General features: G+C 39.0%; 1 protein-coding gene across 2 annotated transcripts in view; it reads right to left on the reverse strand.

The window, feature by feature from the left end:
- actn1 (actinin, alpha 1) overlaps positions 1 to 19,980 on the reverse strand; it is a 74,144-nt gene that overhangs the window by 14,703 nt on the left and 39,461 nt on the right. For both annotated transcript variants that reach the window (XM_042500100.1, XM_042500098.1), the window contains exons 4-9: positions 18,771 to 18,857; positions 18,046 to 18,133; positions 13,712 to 13,790; positions 12,296 to 12,377; positions 10,751 to 10,836; positions 512 to 604 (exon numbers count right to left, since the gene is read on the reverse strand). In XM_042500100.1, the coding sequence (XP_042356034.1) occupies positions 512 to 604; positions 10,751 to 10,836; positions 12,296 to 12,377; positions 13,712 to 13,790; positions 18,046 to 18,133; positions 18,771 to 18,857 (515 nt within the window). The remainder of the gene's footprint in view (positions 1 to 511; positions 605 to 10,750; positions 10,837 to 12,295; positions 12,378 to 13,711; positions 13,791 to 18,045; positions 18,134 to 18,770; positions 18,858 to 19,980) is intronic.

Consider the following 19,980-nt stretch of genomic DNA (forward strand, 5'->3'; position numbering starts at 1 on the left):
TATAATTTCCACTAGTTAGAATTATTTATCAATCCTAGATATCTGGGAAATGTAATTGTAGCATATCCAGCTGCAACTCTTGACTTTTTTTTGCATTTTTACTTCAAAAATCATTTGAATAATTAATCAATTATCAAAATAGTCTCAAAAAATTACGGCTTTCGATGTAGTAAAAATAACCTTCATCAATCTAAAATGAAATGCTTTGAAAAATATGTGAAGAAAAAGCTTGTGCGGTTTGTTATAAATGAGCCAAAACACGCAAAAACACAGGCTAAAGGACTGAAGATTACTACTCAGATACTCTTTTATGTTTCATCCTCCAACCAACAGTGTTTCCCTGGCTGCCTTTTCATCTTAATCTATTCTGTTTGTTTGTAACCCTGCACCTGCGCGGAGCACACACACCCCGGGGACAGGGAGGCGAGGGAGCGGCTTTAAAAGGAGAACAGGGAGACAGAGGGGCAGAGGAGGTGCAGGACAATTATAGGAAAAATCAGGGAGTGCTCACATCACTGGCCAGCTTCTCATAGTCCTCCATCAGCTGCTCATTCTCTTGGTTGACAGCCAGCACCTTGCAGATCCTGTTGGCCGCTGTCTCTGCCTGCAAGACGAGGGCGAGGGGAGAAACAGCGTGAGACCCAGACATGAGTGAAAGCTTTGATTCTGCTCGGTCGACTGCACTTTATGTATCTGCACTATTTGCAAATATCTTTACCACTTTGTGTTGCAACTGCTGCACATCAATTTTCCTCAATATAAGTTGTATCTTATATTATACTATACAAGGAGTGTATTTGGTTTGAGGTGTATGGAGTTAACGTGGTGGAATTTAACAAAGTACCTTCATTAAATTGCTGTTCTTAAGTACAACTTTGAGGTCCTGTATGTGTTTTTTATTTATTTTATTTATTTTTCTTTAGTATATCCATGTATGCTACTTTATAATTGTACTCCTCTACATCTCAAAGCTAAACACTGTACACTTAACACACTTTAGTGTACTGTTTAGGTGTAAAATGAGAACGTTTGTAACCAGGCCTGTTTCTGAAAACACTGGAGGTGAGAAATAGACAATGCAGTAACAGTATTATTTTACATTTGATTGATGCTGCCCAGTTCAGCAGTTTGACATGATCGAAAGTTGCTTTAGAGCTCCTCGGCTCTGACTGGTTGTTTTCCAACAGTAGATTCCAGCAAATGTCATTAAAAGCTATAAATGTTAAAGTAACGTGATTTTTAACTCCTTTATAGTGACAGGATATAGTTTCAGCAAATATGACAAAAATCTATTTTTATAAAACTAACCAACTGTAGCTTTAATGCAGGACATTTACTTTTAATAGAGTATTTCTATATTTGCCTTCATTTCCGCCATTAAACCTGCATACATCCATCTCCACTGCCTACACAAGCACTCCAAGATTTCCCAAATGAGTCATTTTGGGGATGAAGCAATGGATCAGCAACACCGCCACAAGCAAGTAAAAGCAGAGCAGCTCCTGTATGATGACGCCTGTAATCCTGTCTGGACTTTCATGTTGCCAAAATGTTTTAAGATTAATAATCTAACATCAGTTGCCAGACTCAGAGAGCTTTGACAAGGTTACAGACTGGATCATGTTGTACCTGTCGTCAGGTGTGGGGGCACCTTTCTCTCTGCAGCGCGGTCTTTTTATAGCGCAGCAGAGTACAGTGTGTTATTTTAGCCTCTCAGCCTACATGGAGAGACGGGAGAGAGCGAAGCTCCCGTGAGAATGAAACCAGCCCGGGGGGGATAACGAGGGGCTCATCCATGACCAAACACTTCCTCGACATTGGCCTGTCAGTCTTCAGCACTGGACTGGTAATGCATGAGTGTTTCTATGACAACATGAAGTCAGTTAACCCCTTATATTCAATATGAGGAAATGTGGTCGGGAAAGCTCATTGAAAACAGGAGCGGAGAAGAAATATGAGGAGAAATGAAAGCAACATGCACACAGTTTGGAGGATATGCAGCGGCTCTGAGCTCAGAAATGATGACGCTACTTTTCTACAGTACTTTAAAGTGTTGGCGTTAAAGGGACAGTGTGTAAGATTCGGAGGGATTTAGTGGCATCTAGTGGTGAGGACTGCAAATTGCAACCAGCTGAAATTTCTCCTGGTAAGGATTCCTTCAGTGTTCTTTGTTAGGGAGGTTTTAACTGGGAGCTGAAACAACCACAATGATCTCTTCCTCTACAAAACAAAAGGACCCGTTATCAAAACCGGTAAGAACACTGAATAAAGTAGTTTTACTTTAAAAAAATCTGTTTCTCCTACACTGTTTGGCATGTCAAAGACAGGCTGCTCTGGCGCTAATCTGAGCTCTTTTTTTTCTGATATCTTAAGATCCAGATGTTCAGGAGGTTTTTACAGAGAGACAAAGTATCCACAGAGGACTCTTCATCGCAAAAACAAATGGACCAGGTGTGTAAAAACACAAAATAAAGCAGTTAAATTAAAAAATAGATAGATAAATAAATCTGTTGTATATATTCAACATCATTATTAATTTTGTTTTTACATATACATATTTTGTTATTATCAAAATAAAAAAGTATATTTAATTCAGTTTAATTCTAAAATGCAAATGGCTGTATCTGGAGCCAGTATTTGGTTTGTCCGTTTTGGGCTACTGTAGAAAGATAGCGGTGCAACATGGTGAACCTGCTCCATATGTATATACAGAGATTTATTGTAAGGTAATAAAAACACAACAATTCTTATTTTCCGGTGATTATACACTGAAGAAGCTAAACTCTTTAGAATAAAATCCATTTCTGCCAGTGTATCCTCCTAAATCAAACACTGGACCTATTAAGTTCCTCAGATAAAATCAAAATTGAAAGAAATCCAGGTGCAACTGCCATAAATCAACCCAAACTGCACCATTATCGATTTCTCTCTAAATAACCTTGAGAAGGAAACTGTCTGATTTTAAAGTTGGTATAACGTCAAAGCAGTTGCCCTTTAGAGCGTACAGTGAAATGGTTTGTAATTTTCCTCCCACAATCCAGATCATTGCTGTCTGAGTGGCACCCCCCTACAGAGGACGGTTTCCAGCCTCCTTTGTCAAAGATCACGGGGGAAACTTGGCTCAGTCGGAGACGTGCTCCGAGGTGGATGGTGGATGGTGGGTGGTGGGGGCTCAACCAGGAGCAGCAGGCGAGCTGCCTTAAAAGGAGAGCCGTGATGTGCAGGTCATGCTTCTGTGAGCAAATGTTTGCACGCTGGGCCTGTTTACTGACAGCACCGACAGCCAGGAGCTCTTTTATGAATTATTTTGTCCTGACATCAGAGGTAAGACAGAGAGAGACACTGGACGGATTGATTAAGGTGAAAACTATCTTACGGTTGATCTGCGAAGCCGAAGTGGATTTATGTAAGCTCCAGTTTTTATCCTCTCGTGTAATATCATTACCTTTTTACAATAGAGCTGAATGAGCAGTTTTTTTCTTTCTGAAAGATGAAATATCTGATGATCTTTCAAAAACCCTGAAGGTCTTTAACAGCGTTTGCAGTATCATTAAGCTCTGTCTTCTGCCTCTGACGCCTTTACCAAATAAAGACGGCAGACAGAAGTAACACATATCCTTGCGTGATCTGGCTGCCGCAGTAACAAAATTAAAAAGTGATATCATTAAATACATTTATCCAGGGCTGTAGCTAGGATTTAAAAAATCTTTAAGTCATGATTCTGAAAACACCACCCTTCTAAGACTTTTCTGACACAACATTAAATTAATTTGACCTTTTATTTATGCATTTAAACATGCAATAACTGACTTTTGCTGGCCGCTTGAGGACATCGTTAAAACGTTATATTTTCACCGTTTGATACCTGGACTGACCTCAGTTTTCTTGTGCTGTGTTCAGACTCTTTTAGAAACATTTAAACCTTTAAAAGTTCAGCAAACTGAAGGGAAAGGACCTAAAAAAATAGCTATAAAGGGAGGAGAGGGTATCAAAAAATTATCTTATCTATTATCTAACTTTTTTTTTTTCAGATAATTTGTTTATTTTGTTGTTGTTTTTTTCTTTTCTGCTCATTTCCAGGCATTTTTGTAACTTTTTAGTTATTTCTTCTCATTTTTAGGACATTTTTTATTTTATATTTCTCCTTACATGTTTTTGAAAGATATCAAGCCCATTTTCTCAGGTGTCAAGATGTTAAATTGATATAGAGAATATGTTAACAACAGTTGCCTATTTGTTTGTGTCATATTTGTGTCTACTTGGCAAATGAAAGTCCAATATTGGCTCTATTTTTAGTTCTCTTTTGGTTTCCATCAGTTCCTGAAGTAAATACCTGTGTCTTCAGCTGCTAAATGCTCCACCTTGTTCATCAGCCAGTCTCTAACTGTGTCTGTCGCAGTGTGCGGTGGATTTTTAGAGATTTTTGGCTTAAAAAAAGCTCCCTGCTATGATTGAAAACAACACAATAAGAACACTGAAACTGACCCAAAACAGTAAAGCTACAGGCCAGAAATTCAAAAGGACTGCCTGTTATTAGCTGTGTCACCTGCACATAAATCTATTTTGTTCAGAGGACTTTATTTTAATATCAGACATTTCTGCGGGTAAAATAAAACCTAAAATTACTGATTGCAGCTGTTTGGATATAAACCTAGGAAAAGTGCTGCACCATAATTCATAATAACCCATGTAATCATGAAGGCTGTGATCATGTGACCAATGCACTGAGGGGAGTGAAGAAGGAAGTAGTTCTCAGAGCAAAAGTTTGCATAAGGGGTGATGGATTGGTTTGTTTTTTTTGGGGGGGGGGACAAATTTTCAGGTAATGTCTTTTTATTATTTTCCTACCAGTTATTAAGTCAATTCTTACTTAATTGCTAATTGACTTCTTCCCATGTTTTTGAACAAAATGAAGCCAATTTGCCCAGGTTTTAAAGGGTTAAAGGTCTAGTGTGTAGCAAAAAAAAAGACCTTCTCTAGAACCAGTGTGGACTCAGTAGGATCTTCCCTAGAAATACAATGATTCTTATTTTCAGATAATTATAAACTAATAAAAACATAATTATGAATATTTCATCTTAGTTTTGTCAATAAATGCCCCTAAATCCTACACACTGGACCTTTAAAACCTCCAAAATGAGGAATATGTTCGTGAATGTAAAACGTAAACTCTGCCAAAGCACATTAAACCGCCCACTTGAATAACAGTACATGACCTCAGTGACCTCACTGGTATCTAAAACCCTGTGCTTATCTGTTTTTATGTTACTTTTCATTGCTTATATTTTCATATTTTTTGTCAGTTTTTTTTAAATGTACATAACAGGGAGGGAGATATGTAATTTCTGACTTTTTTTGGGGGGGGCAGAGTTACACTTTAGATAACGAGTTTAATATTAAAACTGTTTCCAGATCATCAGAGATGTCCCTTTGTGACTCAAGTCAACTGTAAAGACAAAACCTAAGAGGCACAAACTGTGTCTCTTTCTTTGTGTGAGTTTTTAATGTCCACATCAGGCCAGCGAGGAGAAGTGGGAGTGATGGTGTTTATGGGGAAATGTCTGCCCTGAAGGGAACAATCTGAGGTGTTAGACGGAGACGGAGGAGGAGGAGGAGGAGGAGGAGTCAGTGTTTCTATGTGAGATCTGTGCCAGCGCAGTAAAACCGTGTGCCAGCCTGCAGTAGTTTGCAGTAGACTCCTGCTCCTTCGGGAGCTCCATTAAGAAGTGGATCCTAATAAAGATTTTAAGCACAGGAGGCTTAGAGGATATCCTGTGTGTGTGATAAGTCTCTATTATTCTCTGCGGAGATCTCCAGCAGATTTGACGTGTCTTTGGCATAACGTATTCCACTGAGAGCGTAAGAATTTCGAGTTGGCAGATGAGAAAGGTTGTGCGATGTATCAAGGATCAATACGCTGCTGAAAGAGGGCAGATAAGGAGGTGCTGAATAACTGAGGGTTTGGTATTCCTCCCGGGGGCCGCCCACTGTAAAAATGTATGAAGTCATAACGCCGCGAGGCGAATAAAATGAGCCAACTCTGCTTGGAGATAAGATGTAAGCAATAAAGAGATGTTTCTGAGCTGGTTAAAGGAGCGATTCACCGCCAAATACAAAAATACATATCCTTCCTCTTACCTGTGGTACTATTTATCACTCTTTATCACACTTGCTAATTGCATTAACTTCCTGGCACTCGGCTTGTGGTGCTCACAGCGCCGAAAAAAGAAACAAAAAATCTCAACAGAGATGTCTTTTTGCAAACATCATGACCCAGTTTTTAAGATAATCCACAGACTTTGTTGTGAGCAGTTTCATGTAGGAACTATTTTCTTTCTACTGAACTACACCACCCCAACCATATCACCGCGCAGAAGGAAGCCTGCACACACATACTATATCTCATTCTCCATATTATACCATATTACACTATATTATGTTAACACAGACTTTTGTTTCATGTTTTCTATACTAATCCAAACACTAAGCACCATTACGTAACCGTATCATCGGTCTGTTTTACACTGTTAACATAAAATTGCTGACTTTACTGGTATTTCTCACACTACAGTCACTTCTCTTTGTATTTTGTCTCCACATGTTCTTGTATGTTTTCTAGTCTTTATTCTATTCTCATTTTAGTTGCATATATCTCTTGTTATTATTTTTACTTCTCCTCTGTATCTGTACTCCTGCTGCCCTTGTGTTGCTGCAACAATTCTCTGATCCATTATTAATATCAAAATATTGATTACAGCGGCTTTAAACCAATACCATGACCTCAAAATGAGTCATGTTTTAGATTTCTCTATTTTATAGCATCAGAAGAAAATGTATTGATCCAATATTTATAAAGAAGTACTTCAAATTTGGTATTTTTTTCAACCAGGATTCCTTTTTCTCATGTTATTGTGTCTTAATGATGAACCCGAACAAAACTTTTTAAAGTGTTGTCTGAAGAACTTTCTGGTCCAGTGTTGAGTGAGAGAGCTGCCGCCATGATCTGCGAAACAGGAAGTAATGCAACTACTTGGGACATGTTTGCATTGTCAATTTACGCGTTTTTGCCACTGACAGATGTGGATCGTTATTGAAGTGTCTGAAAACATTACTGAAAGGATCCCTATAGTGATAAACCTTTTTGTTTTAAAGTAAGACTCTTTTTATTTAGCGTGAAAGAGCCCGAAAATGCCATTGCCAAACCCACCAGACTCCATTTAAATAAACAGTAATTTCAGCTTGTATAGAGTCAGCATATTTTAACATCTAACTGGGTGAATTAGGAGTTTATTTCAACCAAACAAAAGTTGGTGACTGTTGGAACAGTGAAAATATGAACCAAGATGGTTTTGCTATGTTTGATTTTCTGTCAAATTTAAATGAAGTGCTTTGTATGATGACAAAATTATTTAAATGAGGTCTGGTGGGTTTGATGAACAAAAAAAAGGATCTAACACTTAATTGCTTTCTCCTCTTTTTTCATAAGCTGTCAGGTATTTAAAATGCCAATCTGAGCCTGTCAGTGTCAAATTCAAGCACTTTTAGTGGATGTGCATAACCCTGAGTGGTTACATTGCACCCTGTTTCACCCCTGCTGGCTGCAACTGTCACTCAATACTGGACCAGTTTCAAACATTGTTGTCTCCATTAGTCATAGACACAAAAACATACAAAAGAATAGGGTACAGGTTGAAAAATACCAATCTTAAGGTTTAGTATTGTCTGCTATTGTAACTTTTGGTGTCATACAACTCTGTAGAGTCAAATTATAGCATCGTAAGCTGCCAAAAAATAAATGTTGGCAAAAACAACCCATTCTCTGCCAGCCACTTTGGCAGGTTTCCTGTTATTGTTTCTTGAGATTTTCTTTTTCATTGTTTCACTTCATTTCTCACCTTCTGCTTGCCTGAGAACGCGTGGTAGTAACACGACACATAAGTCATGACGGCCTTCTCATCTGGCCTCAAGGTGCTAATGATATCTGCTCAGGGAACAGAGGAATTGGGGAGAGGACAGAGAAGAGAAAAATGCACAGAGTAAAAGAGTGCAGAGACAAAAGGGGCCAACAGGGGGCGCAATCAACAAAGGAGGCAACAGTGGGAGCACAAGTCATCCAAAGTCTACTTATAAGGTTGCTTTCAAGTTGGTTTATTTTTAGGGAAATCTCAATTTCAAACTTGAAATATTAGAATTAATTTGACTGAATATGAAGTGGGAAATGAGGCGGAGGTAGTAAAAATAAGAATAAAGTTGGTTTTTTTTACATAATTTTTATGCTTCTGTTCTTCAGTAATTCTGGTTCTCTGGTAATTTTCCTAAAATCTGGCACAAACATCCACTTGTACTCACACATGAACTAGTTAGATTTTGGTGGTAAAAGGTTTAAGTGTCACTGTGACCTGGTCTGTCCTATTTCTCTTGAACGTGATATCTCAAGAACGACTTAAGCACTTTTCTTAAAATTTGGCACAAATTCCATTCAAAGAAGAAATGATTAGAATTTGGGGATCAAAGATCAATATGACCTTGTGTTCATCTAATCCTTGTGGACCTGATATTTCCAGAGCAGCTTGAGGGAATTTGGTGCAAATGTCCACTTGGACTCAAGGTTGAACTGATTAGATTTTGGTGGTCAAATTTGACACAAATGTCCACCTGCACTAAAGGATGAATTTACTAGATTTTGGGAGTAAAAGGTCACTGTGACCTTGCATCCTGCTCATTCTCGTGAACACTATATTTCAAGAGCACCTCAGGATAACTTATTCAAATATGGCACAAAAACGTCCACTTGGACTCAGTGATGTAATGATTAGATTCTGGTGGTCAAAAGTCAAAGGTAAAGGTCACTGTGACCTTGTCTGCCAAACTTCTCCAAATGCAATATTTCAAAAACGCCTTGGGGCAACTTCTTTAAATTTGGCACAAACGTCCACTTGGACACAACAATGAAGCGATTATACTTGTAGTTGAAAGTCGAAGGTCACTGTGACCTAAGAATATACACTTTTGCCATAACTCGAGAATTCATAAGCGTATAATGAAAACATTTCCCACACAAATGTCTAACAAGATATAATGATGAAGTGATGTAATTTTATCCTAAAGGTCAAAGGTCAACTTTACTGCGACATCATGATAGTCTACAAAAACAGTTTTCTGGCCCTTATGCAACAACATTATTCAAGAACAGAAGGAGAGATATTTGGTTGGATACTGAACTGGTGACTCTAATTTTGGCTGTGCAACCTTAAATCCACGCTAACTTGGGTGCTGGGTAGCTCAGCTGGTAGAGTGCACGCCCCATATACTGAGGCTACGTGTCCCCGCTACAGTGGCTACGGGATGGCATGCAGCCCTTTGCTGCATGCCATCCCCTCTTTCTCACCCCCACTTACGGTCATCTCTTCAGCTTTCCTATCTAAAAAAAGCCAGAAAAAGCCAGAAAAAATATCTTTAAAAAAAAACAACTGTGGTGACTGTATAGATCTTCTGTGCTGCAACTTCACTGTTTCATGTCGGTATACAACAGTGAGTGTTTAAAAATGCATTAATATGTACGCACAGTTTAAGTAGGTGGAAAGCCATGGCTCAACTCAAGACGCAGTTTAAATAAATTAACACATTGAAACCAAGTGCCTCCAGCAGTTCATCTAAAAATACAACCAGAGATTTGAGCATCAAATATCTGCCAATAACTGTGAAATATGCAGGATGAATTCTGTCAAACAGGGTGAGAAACTTACAATTTTCTGTGATATCATTAATTTTATATGGAGGGATAACTTTCTGAACTTTTAAACTTTGCAACTAAACTTAATCAAGTTTTAATTTGAGAACCAGCCGAGTCACTTCTTAGCTCTATGATGCAACCCAGAGTCCAGCTGTGGTCTGCCACGCCTCTCCACACTCTCCACATATAAACACAGACATTTTTTTCATCTGAGTTGCTTAAACACAGCTGTGTTGAAACACTTGCTCTGCTGCAGGGCCTCTCAAATGAAGCTGGTTCTTATGTAACTCTGTGATGCTCTGACTGTCTGCTAGGAGGTGCAGCACAATCTCATTGTTCCTGTTGTGCTTCGAAGTAGCTGTCACACTAACAGACAATCATTCATTATCCAACAGAGAAAAGTCCGATACAACGCTGCTTTCTTGCAGAGAAACAAGGAAACAGATTCCACACTTAAGTCAGACAGCGCGTATCCATTAAAATTAAAAGACAGCTTGCTGCTTTGCCTTTGAAGTGCCAGTTTTAATTTCATTCATTCCTCCACCCTCCATTTAAGCCGTCACTCTCGAGGCCGAACATAACCATCCGTTTAAATGGTTACATCTCCCCCCCATGCAAGACTTCAAGCTAATTTGTTTCTCTCCGTCAGCGAACGCCGCTTTTATCACAGACAATCATCATCATCTATCAGACAAACTTCGCCGCACCTCCCACTCCGCTCAGCTTCTGTTCGCCGGAACAAAACCCTAATTAGGGAATTTGCGGGCCTGCGGCGCCATAACAAACAAGGTAGACTGGAGATGCACTTGTGCTCATTGCCTCTAAGAACAGAGTTGTCCGTCCCATCATGCATTTGGTGGCGTGAACCATGCGGAAAGTGAAGGAGAGTGACCCCTGCAGGGGGGCGTTGTGCACTGCAGAAAGAGAAGGGCACTGTTAGGAGAAACACACAGAAACGAGGGAGGAGGAGGAGGAGTGAAGGAGAGGAAGAGGAACGAGACGCTGCATCCAGGATACCTTCTGGGCGCCTGAGAAGGCGTGGTAGAAGCTAGAGACGTAGGTCATGATCGCCTTCTCGTCCGGACGGGCAGTGCCCACAATGTCTGCGGGGGGAAGAGAGGAGGTCAGGACGGGGACGGAGGGGGGAGGGTGGAGGGGGGAGTTGAGGTTGTTAAACAGAGCACAGATTAATGAAGAAACAGGAAGTGGAGCTGGGGTTCAGCTCTTCACATAAACAATATCCAGAGTGGAAAGAAAAACACGCTGTGTCACTGTCCAGATGTGCTGAACAGGGAGGATCTGATTCAAACTTTGCAGTCTGTCTCAAACACAGAAACACAAACAGTTTACTGTACGAGTACACTAATAAGTGAGCAGAAAGCATGCTTGAAGAATGAGGATGACGTTTTAATCTATTTGTAGAGCGAGAATGGCATTTTGGCTGTGTGTCTCCCTCTGTGTGCACAGCTGCATGTGTGAGTGTTAAAACCAAAATATATTCTCTCTGAGAAATTAGTGCCTTGAAATCAATAAGAAGGTAAGTGTTTGAGCTTCCTCTGGACACGTTCTTGCAGGTGAATTTTCTCTGTTGCTGCCAGCGTGTTTTCACGTTTTACCTGCTCTTAAGCTAACAACAAATGTTGGTTAAAATTTCTTGGTAATGGTATTTATTCTATGCAGTTTTATTCTATTTATAGATTTCTTTATTCTGCTGAACTTGCAGCTTTTATTTAATTACTGATCTATTTATGTGTCTGCATGTTACTAGTTGTGTACACAGCAAGTTGTTCAAACAAACTGACTCCTGTGGGGAAAATAAAGCTGTCTGAATCTACAAAAAACACGTGGTGATAAAGGGAGAGTCCACCTGTCTTCATATATGTGCTACTGTTAAGAACTTCATCCAAGATTTTGGCCATTTTAGATCTGTCCCCTTTCCCTTCGCTTAAAGCACAGGAAATGACTTCCGTATTTTCTTTAACCTGGTCCTTTTTAATATGTTTTGGTGTCTAAATCCCTAATGGGAACATCAGTTTTTCAAACTGGTCCAGTATTGAGTGAGACCTCGATAGGCAGCAGCTGCAAAACAGGCTGAAATTTACATTGCAGCCTGTTTTGCTGCCATCAGCTGCAGCAGTCTCACTCAATCCTGGACCAGTTTGCAAAATGATCGTCTCCATCAGTCACTTAGACACAAAAAAAGGGGAAAATAGGGTCCAGGTTCAAAAATACGTAAGTGTCCCTTTAGCTGTAAAGACTGCCAGCACAGAGGCAACTGGTGCAAATTAACAATAAACATGTAACTTGATGTAATGTAAGAAGGAATGTGAAGAAAAAAATTGAATCTCTGCCCATTTTCACACCTTTGCAGACACTAGCTAATCGCTGTCAGATTGTAGGTGTCGGGCGTTGTAAAAAAGCGGGTGGTGCAGACCGGTCTCTGTCCCAAGAGAAGCTTTTTCATCACTTTGAGACTTCCGAGAGAGAATAATTTGGTCTTTGAACACAGGATGAAAGTCTGTTCTCATCATCTTTTCACTATGTTCTTCCCCGCCTGCTCACCTTCTGCGTCCAACATCTTGGGGATGTCCAGGTATTTCTCTGCCACATCGAAGGCTGTGTTCAGGTTGGTCATAGGATCGTCCTGTTACCGGCAGAGAGCAGATCATCAAAACATTTAGACTGAAGAATGCCGCTGCAGGATGCTGCTTTTAAACTGCAACCGTTTTACAAATGCACACTCTTTAACAACGACTTGAAAACTGCAAATCTACAGTGTGAAGACAGAGATGCTGTACTGTTTCTCCAAACAATCTCTGTTAAAAGGTGTAAGTTTATTTAGTAAGGTGAAACTCTTATTATGTTTTTTAAATAAAATCCTATTTTTTTCTTTTTTTTTGCTTGTAAAGGCAGCAAAAACAAAACAATGTTAATGCTAATGATTTCTTTTAAAAGACATATGAATATTAATTAGTCTACTTCATGACCAAATACTTAAAGTTTAGCCACAAATATAAAATTAAATTAAGTATAACTGAAACCATTAATGATTAACTGATTATAATTGATCGATACAACATTAATCTGCAACTACTTTATACATTTTTTTTCCTAGTAAAAATGCCAAATGTCAAATGCCAGGATTTGCTGCTTTTCTTTGTTTTCTGTGGGCGTAAACTTAATATCCTTGTGTTTTTTACAACTGATCAGACAAAACATGATTTTTTAATGAATGAATTTAATCAGAAATCTCCTATTTTTCATCTTAGAATTATCTGAAAAGTTTTCATTGCAAAAAAAGTTTTTTTGATTAAACAATAGCCATGTTTTGTGAATGCATTATGCTTACACACCAAACAATGAATCAGTTTATTAAAAACATAACTGGCACATTTATTGATAATTCTGCCAATTGTTATTAGCAGACTTATTATTTGTAGTTTTGTTGTTACTTTTCTGGCAAAGGCACATTTGTGCATCTACACATGAACAATAGTAGTTAGTCCTTTTCATTATTCAGCATTAATGAAGATGAATGTTGTGGTTATTTTAATCAAAGTTTTGTTTTATTTACCTTCTGTTGCTTGAAAAAGGTTACAAATAAAACCTTTTTAAAATGAAAACACTAGTTTTCCTTTAAACTACATTTTAAACCAGTGTAATAATGATTTACAGTGTGATTTCAATTTTGCACACAGATTTAAACGTGAATATAAAGTGGCATAGGCTTCTCAGTCAGAGGATAACTTTTTTTTAATACATTTTCACCCTGGTTGAAACAAAGACTCAAGAACATACGACTGCTGTTTCACCTGCTTCGATCATAACAAACTTCTTGCCTGTGTTCACTGTGCACTAATATTGGTTTTGCATAGAAAAATTTGAAATATGGAGACTTGTATTAGTGCTTATAGTTCATGTTCTGGGTGGCTTTTCTCTGCACGTTTGTCACATTAATATCAGACGACGCTCACTCACCTTGCGCAGTTTTCCGTAGTCAATGAGCTCTGGACGGTGTCGATGAATGAGTGCGCAGAAACCCAAACCATCTTTCCAGCTGAGACACAGAGCAGAGAAACAGTCGTGATGAGGGTGAAAGTGAGGTGAAACATAACGAGCCGAGGGAACGAAAAGGAATTTGACTCTAATCTTTGATCGAGACCATTACCCGCCATCGGACTCCCTAATTAGTTTCATGTAACACACCCAGTCCCTCCCACCAGCACGCGGTGCGGTACTGTAACACGGCAGAAAACTGACCACTGTCATCATCTAATGCACCACAAGTCTGTGATTAAAGTTCAACCACAGCTTCTGAAGTTTGAGAAATTACACGTTTCTGATGATTTGTCATAAAGTTATTTTAGGAGAGACACTTTCTTCACCCAAGAGATTTATTCATTTTATTTTATGAAAAAAAACAGTTATAAGACTTAATGTAAGCTTTAGATTAAGTTTTAATATTGAGATGTAATGTTAAATGTGACAAAGCTGCAAAGTGTGTTGGAACAAACTCCAGTACACGTTGTACCTCAGTGAAGAAAATTGGGGACCCATCAAATTATTTTCAAGGACGAGGACAAAATTGTTAATAGCAGTCATTTAGCATCTGAGGTTCAGATTCTGGAGCGAGTTCAGAGAAAAAGAACATTTTGCTCGGTTACATCTATACACTGAACAGACGTGGTACTTTGGTACTGCTTAACTTTACTTTTCCAGAGTAATTGTCTTGGCAAGTGGTTTTACTGGGACTTACTGGCTCACAGATGTGGTAGCTGTAGCTCCAAACACACGATATCCAGTTTCCATAATGCCATACCAGTTTTTCTGCATTTATTCAGAATATTTTACTTTGCATTGTTGGATAAAAATGCTGCCATTTGCTATATTTAACTATATTTAAGTTAACCCTTAGCGACTGTTTGACACATTTTACATGCTTTTAATTCTTCTTTTTTTTTTGATAATTTGTGTTCATGCATATGGCATAAATTTTGACAAGATTTTGTATTTTTGTTAAATGTTGGAATTTCCAGCTCCGCTCCAACAATAAGTCTAAAATACACCGTGTAAACAAAATTGTTACCTTCATACTGTTAAGTGCAACCTACCAGTGTACCATTGAAACCCATTCAAAATGCAATTTTTGATCCCACAGACCTCAAAGTAAAAAAAACATGCATTGTATTATTTCTGGGTGTCACTCTGGGCTTTTGCCTCGAAATTTGTAATTTTGACTATTTTCCACCTGATGATGTCATTTTTTTTACCTTATCTGGTAAGTGGAGAAAATACATGCTATTTCCACTAGGTGCACTGTCAGAATCAATGTTGCCTGGAGCTATTTTTCTACTGGGGATAGTACCACAAAAAGCGGTTGTTTTTTTACCGAGATGACACTGCATTTCCAGATGATATTGCGCAAACAAAATCAGGCATTTCTTAACCATCTGATCTTTTCCTAACCATAACCAAACCTATTTGTGCCTAAACATAACCACACGTTACAGAGCTGTTGAAGTGTAAAGTCATTAAGTTTTCTATATTAACATAATGACTTCCAAATGTAACATATTAACAATTTGTAGAAACGCACACCAATGCCAGCATTTTTTCTGGTGATTGGGTTGATCAAATTTTGTCTTTAAGTCAATGATCATGTTTTTATTTAGCTGGAAACTTTATTTTCAGTCCTGCCTGCTGTGGTTCATTGATTAGTGGCCTTGATGCTGCAGCCAGGCGGTCTAAAAGCAGTATAATGGGATGGTGCTGTGCAATCTCAGTTCTGCAGGATTTACTGCTGCTCTCTGCTTGTACGGGAACAAATTAGTGAGATGGGTTATTTTAATGCATTAGTTGCCATTAAAAGAGCCTGTAATGTAAAACAGGGGCGTTTACAAGGTGACTCATGTACCTGAAGCAGCAGCTCTGGAAAAAAAAGCAGTACTCTTCCTCGTCTGCGTCTCATCTCCTGACTGATGTGCAGCCATCGTCTCTCACAGAGACCACATCAAAGGCCCGGCCTCTGCTCTGACAGTCCCTCCTCACTGCACCGGGTCCATCAGACCTCTCCCTTTACATTCCCCTCGAAACAACCTCCCCTCCACCTTTCTTCTCGCCTCGGCTTTCATCTACATCTGACGACCACAGTGGTCTTCTTTCAATAACTCAACAGAGACTTCCTGTGACGTAGACTGATGCCTAGATAAACCCACTGACACACAGATACCAAACACAGCTAAGATAGGACTCTAACTCGTATCTTCATATTCTCACCACTTATGTAATTTGAACTGACTGCATTCAACAAAACTACAGATATAAAATTTGACTGCAGTGGTTGATTACAGACATCTCAGTCCTCTCTCTGGTCCAGTTTATGTGAACGTGTCCGCAGGCCACCGCTGTGTTCTGAGTTATCATGGTGTATTTAAAATTTAATTTCTTATAAAATCTTAATTGAACCAGACAAGTTGATGACCACATTTCAGTTTGAAGCAGTGTCCTTAAAAGAATATCCAAATGTTACATTGAATTCATGAATAACTTATTTTTTTGCATGTGTCCCCTGAGAACAAAGATTCCAAAAACTGCGAAAATACTTAATGAACTTAAGTCATAATCAAAATATCATTTACAAATTCTTGTGCAAGTCGTGCAGTATGACCCAAGTCATATGCTCAGTACTTCCCAAACACATGCATTTACACTAAAACAAACTATTTAAAACTAAACTAAAAGTGAAACTTATCTAAGCTCTCCTCAAAGCCAGACCCCATTAACAAAACCCATCATTTTACCTCACTGAACACAGAAACTGCTGCTCTACCACGGCCTCAATCATTATGTTTCTTTGTGTTATTGTGTGACCATGGTGATTTAAAGGGTTAGTTCAGATTCAACAAACAATAAACAAACTTATTTAGGGAGGCAGTCCTAGACCAGCAGCTCCTGAATTCAGTGAGGTAAAATCTCTTTTTTTATGAATGGAGTCTGGCTTTGAAGAGCACATAGATATGTTTCATTTTTCAGTTCAGTTCCATATCAGACAGTGTTTGTTTAAGAAGTATCGAGCATACGACTATGACTTCAATTCAGCAAGATTTTTTTCAGATTTTAGATTCTCCGTTTAACATGGAGGCATGCAAGAAAAACAAAGTCTTCTTCACAAATTCAGTGCAACAAAACAATACAATACAGGTTGCACGATGGAGGGAGTAATACTCCAAAGCTATTGACAACTACTTCAATGATGTGTGAGCGTTTTTAGTGCTATTGTGGAGAACTGTGGTCTTTAAACACTATTTAAACTCTGCAGGCTTACTCTTTGAGTCAGGTTTCTTTGGCCAGATGATAAAAAAAGGCATTTAAACTCAGATGACACAAAATATATCTACAAATGTAACAAAACAAAAAAAAAAAACTGAACCTGAAAAATAAGTTTTACATGTATGAAGACATATTTTGATGTATCAGCAGTTTATCAAGTTTTAAAAAGTCAAAGTCAAAAGTCAAGTAACCACTGTCATATTCGTTGTTTAATGTTTATAACAAAGCAAATTTCATAAAAATCGGTTCAGAATTAAGCGATCTTGACCTCCCCAATATGGTGCCCACAGAGACGCGGCATGCGTACATCAGCAGCCAATGAGGTATCTATGTTTCTATATCTATGGTCCGACCACCGAGTTGATGAAAATGTTAAAAACGTTCATCTGAATCACTTTCAGTATTCCCATGCATTATCATTTGTTGCTGTTTTACAAGCAGATTTTCTGACTGATTTTCTATTTATGGCATGTCGGTGTATTTTGACAACATTGTTTCAAACCTCTGACTTTATACAAACTTTATAGGGAAACTTTTAACTGAAAAGTTTTAATGCCTCTAACTAAGAACAAGTGTGACCTGAGGAATGAACCACAGTGTGGACTTATTTTCAACTCTGTCCTTGTGTCCTTTTTATGGTTATTAACAGCAGAGAGAGAAAACGCTGCAGAGATTGTGTGGGCTAAGATTACTGGATCTATATTGACGTCCCCCTTCAGCGAAATCTCTAAACTTGACAAGTAACCAAAAACTTTTGTGGACTTTTGTTTGCAAGCTTTGGCTCGGATACAATTTGGCTTTAAGAGCCAAAAGTAAAGTTTCCCAAAAGTGAAGAACACCAAATAAAACAGACTTCAGGTGAGATAACGACGGTCTGCACAAATTCTCTGGCCTCATTTTCCCTGTTTGAGACTCTGCGTCATCTTATAAACTGTAACCGTGAGTCAAACACCATAAATGTGACTTATGATGTGTTTTCTCACCTGATGTGAAAGTTCTGGATGTTGACATTCTTGTAGGGCGCAGTCTTCCTCTGGCACCACAACAGGAGGCCCTCTTTGGCAGATGTCTCTGCGGTCGGGGAGAAGGGGATCATTGTGAAGTTGGAGAAACTCTCAGGCTTTTACTTTGACCAACTCTGCACTAATCCCTGTTTAGTGGTGGATTAAGTGGAGGTGAAGTGAATGGGAAGCATGTGTGATTGCTCGGGCGTTTCGTGAGCTCTCGTTTCCAGCGGATACCCGGAGGTGTCCGCTTTATTGTGTCGAACCTAAACAGTTGAATTAAATAGTTTAAAAGACGCTGCACTGGAATCTAAAGCAGAACAAATCAAGGCTGATCACTGCTGACATTTAAATTGGATTACACTGTAAGTGCATTATATACGTTAACCACAGAGAGCGCCATAACATAAACATGTCCACCTCCATAGGAAAAGAGCAGTCCGTGAAACATTCATGTTCTGATTAACATGCATTAGCTGGAGTCTATATGAGGTTATTGTGCAGTTTTTTTCAGGACTCGGTGAGATGTGTGACAAAGGTCTCAACGCCGAGACACTGCGTCAATGGAAAGTGTTTTCAGTTGCAAATGAAGACAGTGAGCAGCAGCTCTTTTCAATGAAGGGAATGAATAAGAAGCGTGTGGAAGTGTTCCCACACACACACACACACACACACACACACACACACACACACACACTCAGTACCTTCCACAGAAATGTCTTGGATGGCGAAGCGGAGGATTATGGTCCAGATCATTCCCAGGGTCATCTTAGCGTTGCCATCTACGATCTCTGAAAGAAGAGCAAAGCAAAAACATTTTAGGATTAGCACATTTAGCAGCCACTTATATTTAATATCTTGCAGACGTGTCCAGTGAGCACTGATTTGGTGATTTTCAGGGGTTAAAAGTGGGCTGAATATGGTTGAAAGTGAATGTTAGCTGCACGGCTTCAAACACGACAATCTTGGTTCACTTCTTTTGTCCAAACAGAAATGTCTGAACTATTGAGTGGCTGTCTTTTTTTTCTTTTTTACAGGCATTCAAGATCCCCAGAGGATGTACCTTAGTTATTTTGATTTTTAATTTTGCAGCAAAATCAGGTCCCCAAATGTTGGTCTTTGACCAAATAACTGCAAATCAGCCTTAGATGTACTTTGTGTTTAGTGCTTGTGATACCTGCTAAACATGTGCATGTTAGCACTTTCACTCTGTATGTTTACGTGCACAGTTTAATAGAGCTGCAGTCATAGCTCTATTAGGACATTTAACTGGACCACTGTTCTTATCCCAGTATACAAGCAGCGCGGGACAATCAACGTATTGACAGAAGTATGTCTGACTTCCTCACAACAGGTGGAGAAATGCTCCCGGAGTAGAAAACTGCAGCGTCACGTTCATATAATCAAACAGTGCTGAACAAACTCTGCTTTAACTGATTAGTTTTAAGTCACCTTAAATAAAACAGTATCTGTTTAAGTGTAGCCTTTGCTACATTTAGAGTATTTTCACCACTTTTATTTGCTGTAGACAGCCTTTACCAATGCAGATTTGAAGCCATCAAAAACACCAAACCCCACTGAGAAAACCAGTCGCTGCTGGTCTAACACTGCCGCCATCAGCTGTTGTGGAAGGTAAAGAGGAGCAAATATTCAAATACAGTTACAAATATTAAACAAATATTGACCTTTTTTGGTGGCTACACTATGCTTTGCTGTGGCCCTGCAGTACATCGCTTAGCTTCTGTCCCGACTGTCTGGGACTGTACCTTATTTATCAGAGGAGGCGGGGCGGTTGGGGTGTGACTTTATTTAAATTAAATATAGAGTCCAGGTCAAGTCCGACTGAGGTATCTGGGTGGCTATTGTAGGAGCTGAAAATGAGCCGGAAATTCAAAGATCAAACAAAAATATACA

This window comes from Plectropomus leopardus, chromosome 14 (genome assembly GCF_008729295.1).
Source record: "Plectropomus leopardus isolate mb chromosome 14, YSFRI_Pleo_2.0, whole genome shotgun sequence".
In the NCBI taxonomy this organism is placed as follows: Eukaryota; Metazoa; Chordata; class Actinopteri; order Perciformes; family Serranidae; genus Plectropomus; species Plectropomus leopardus.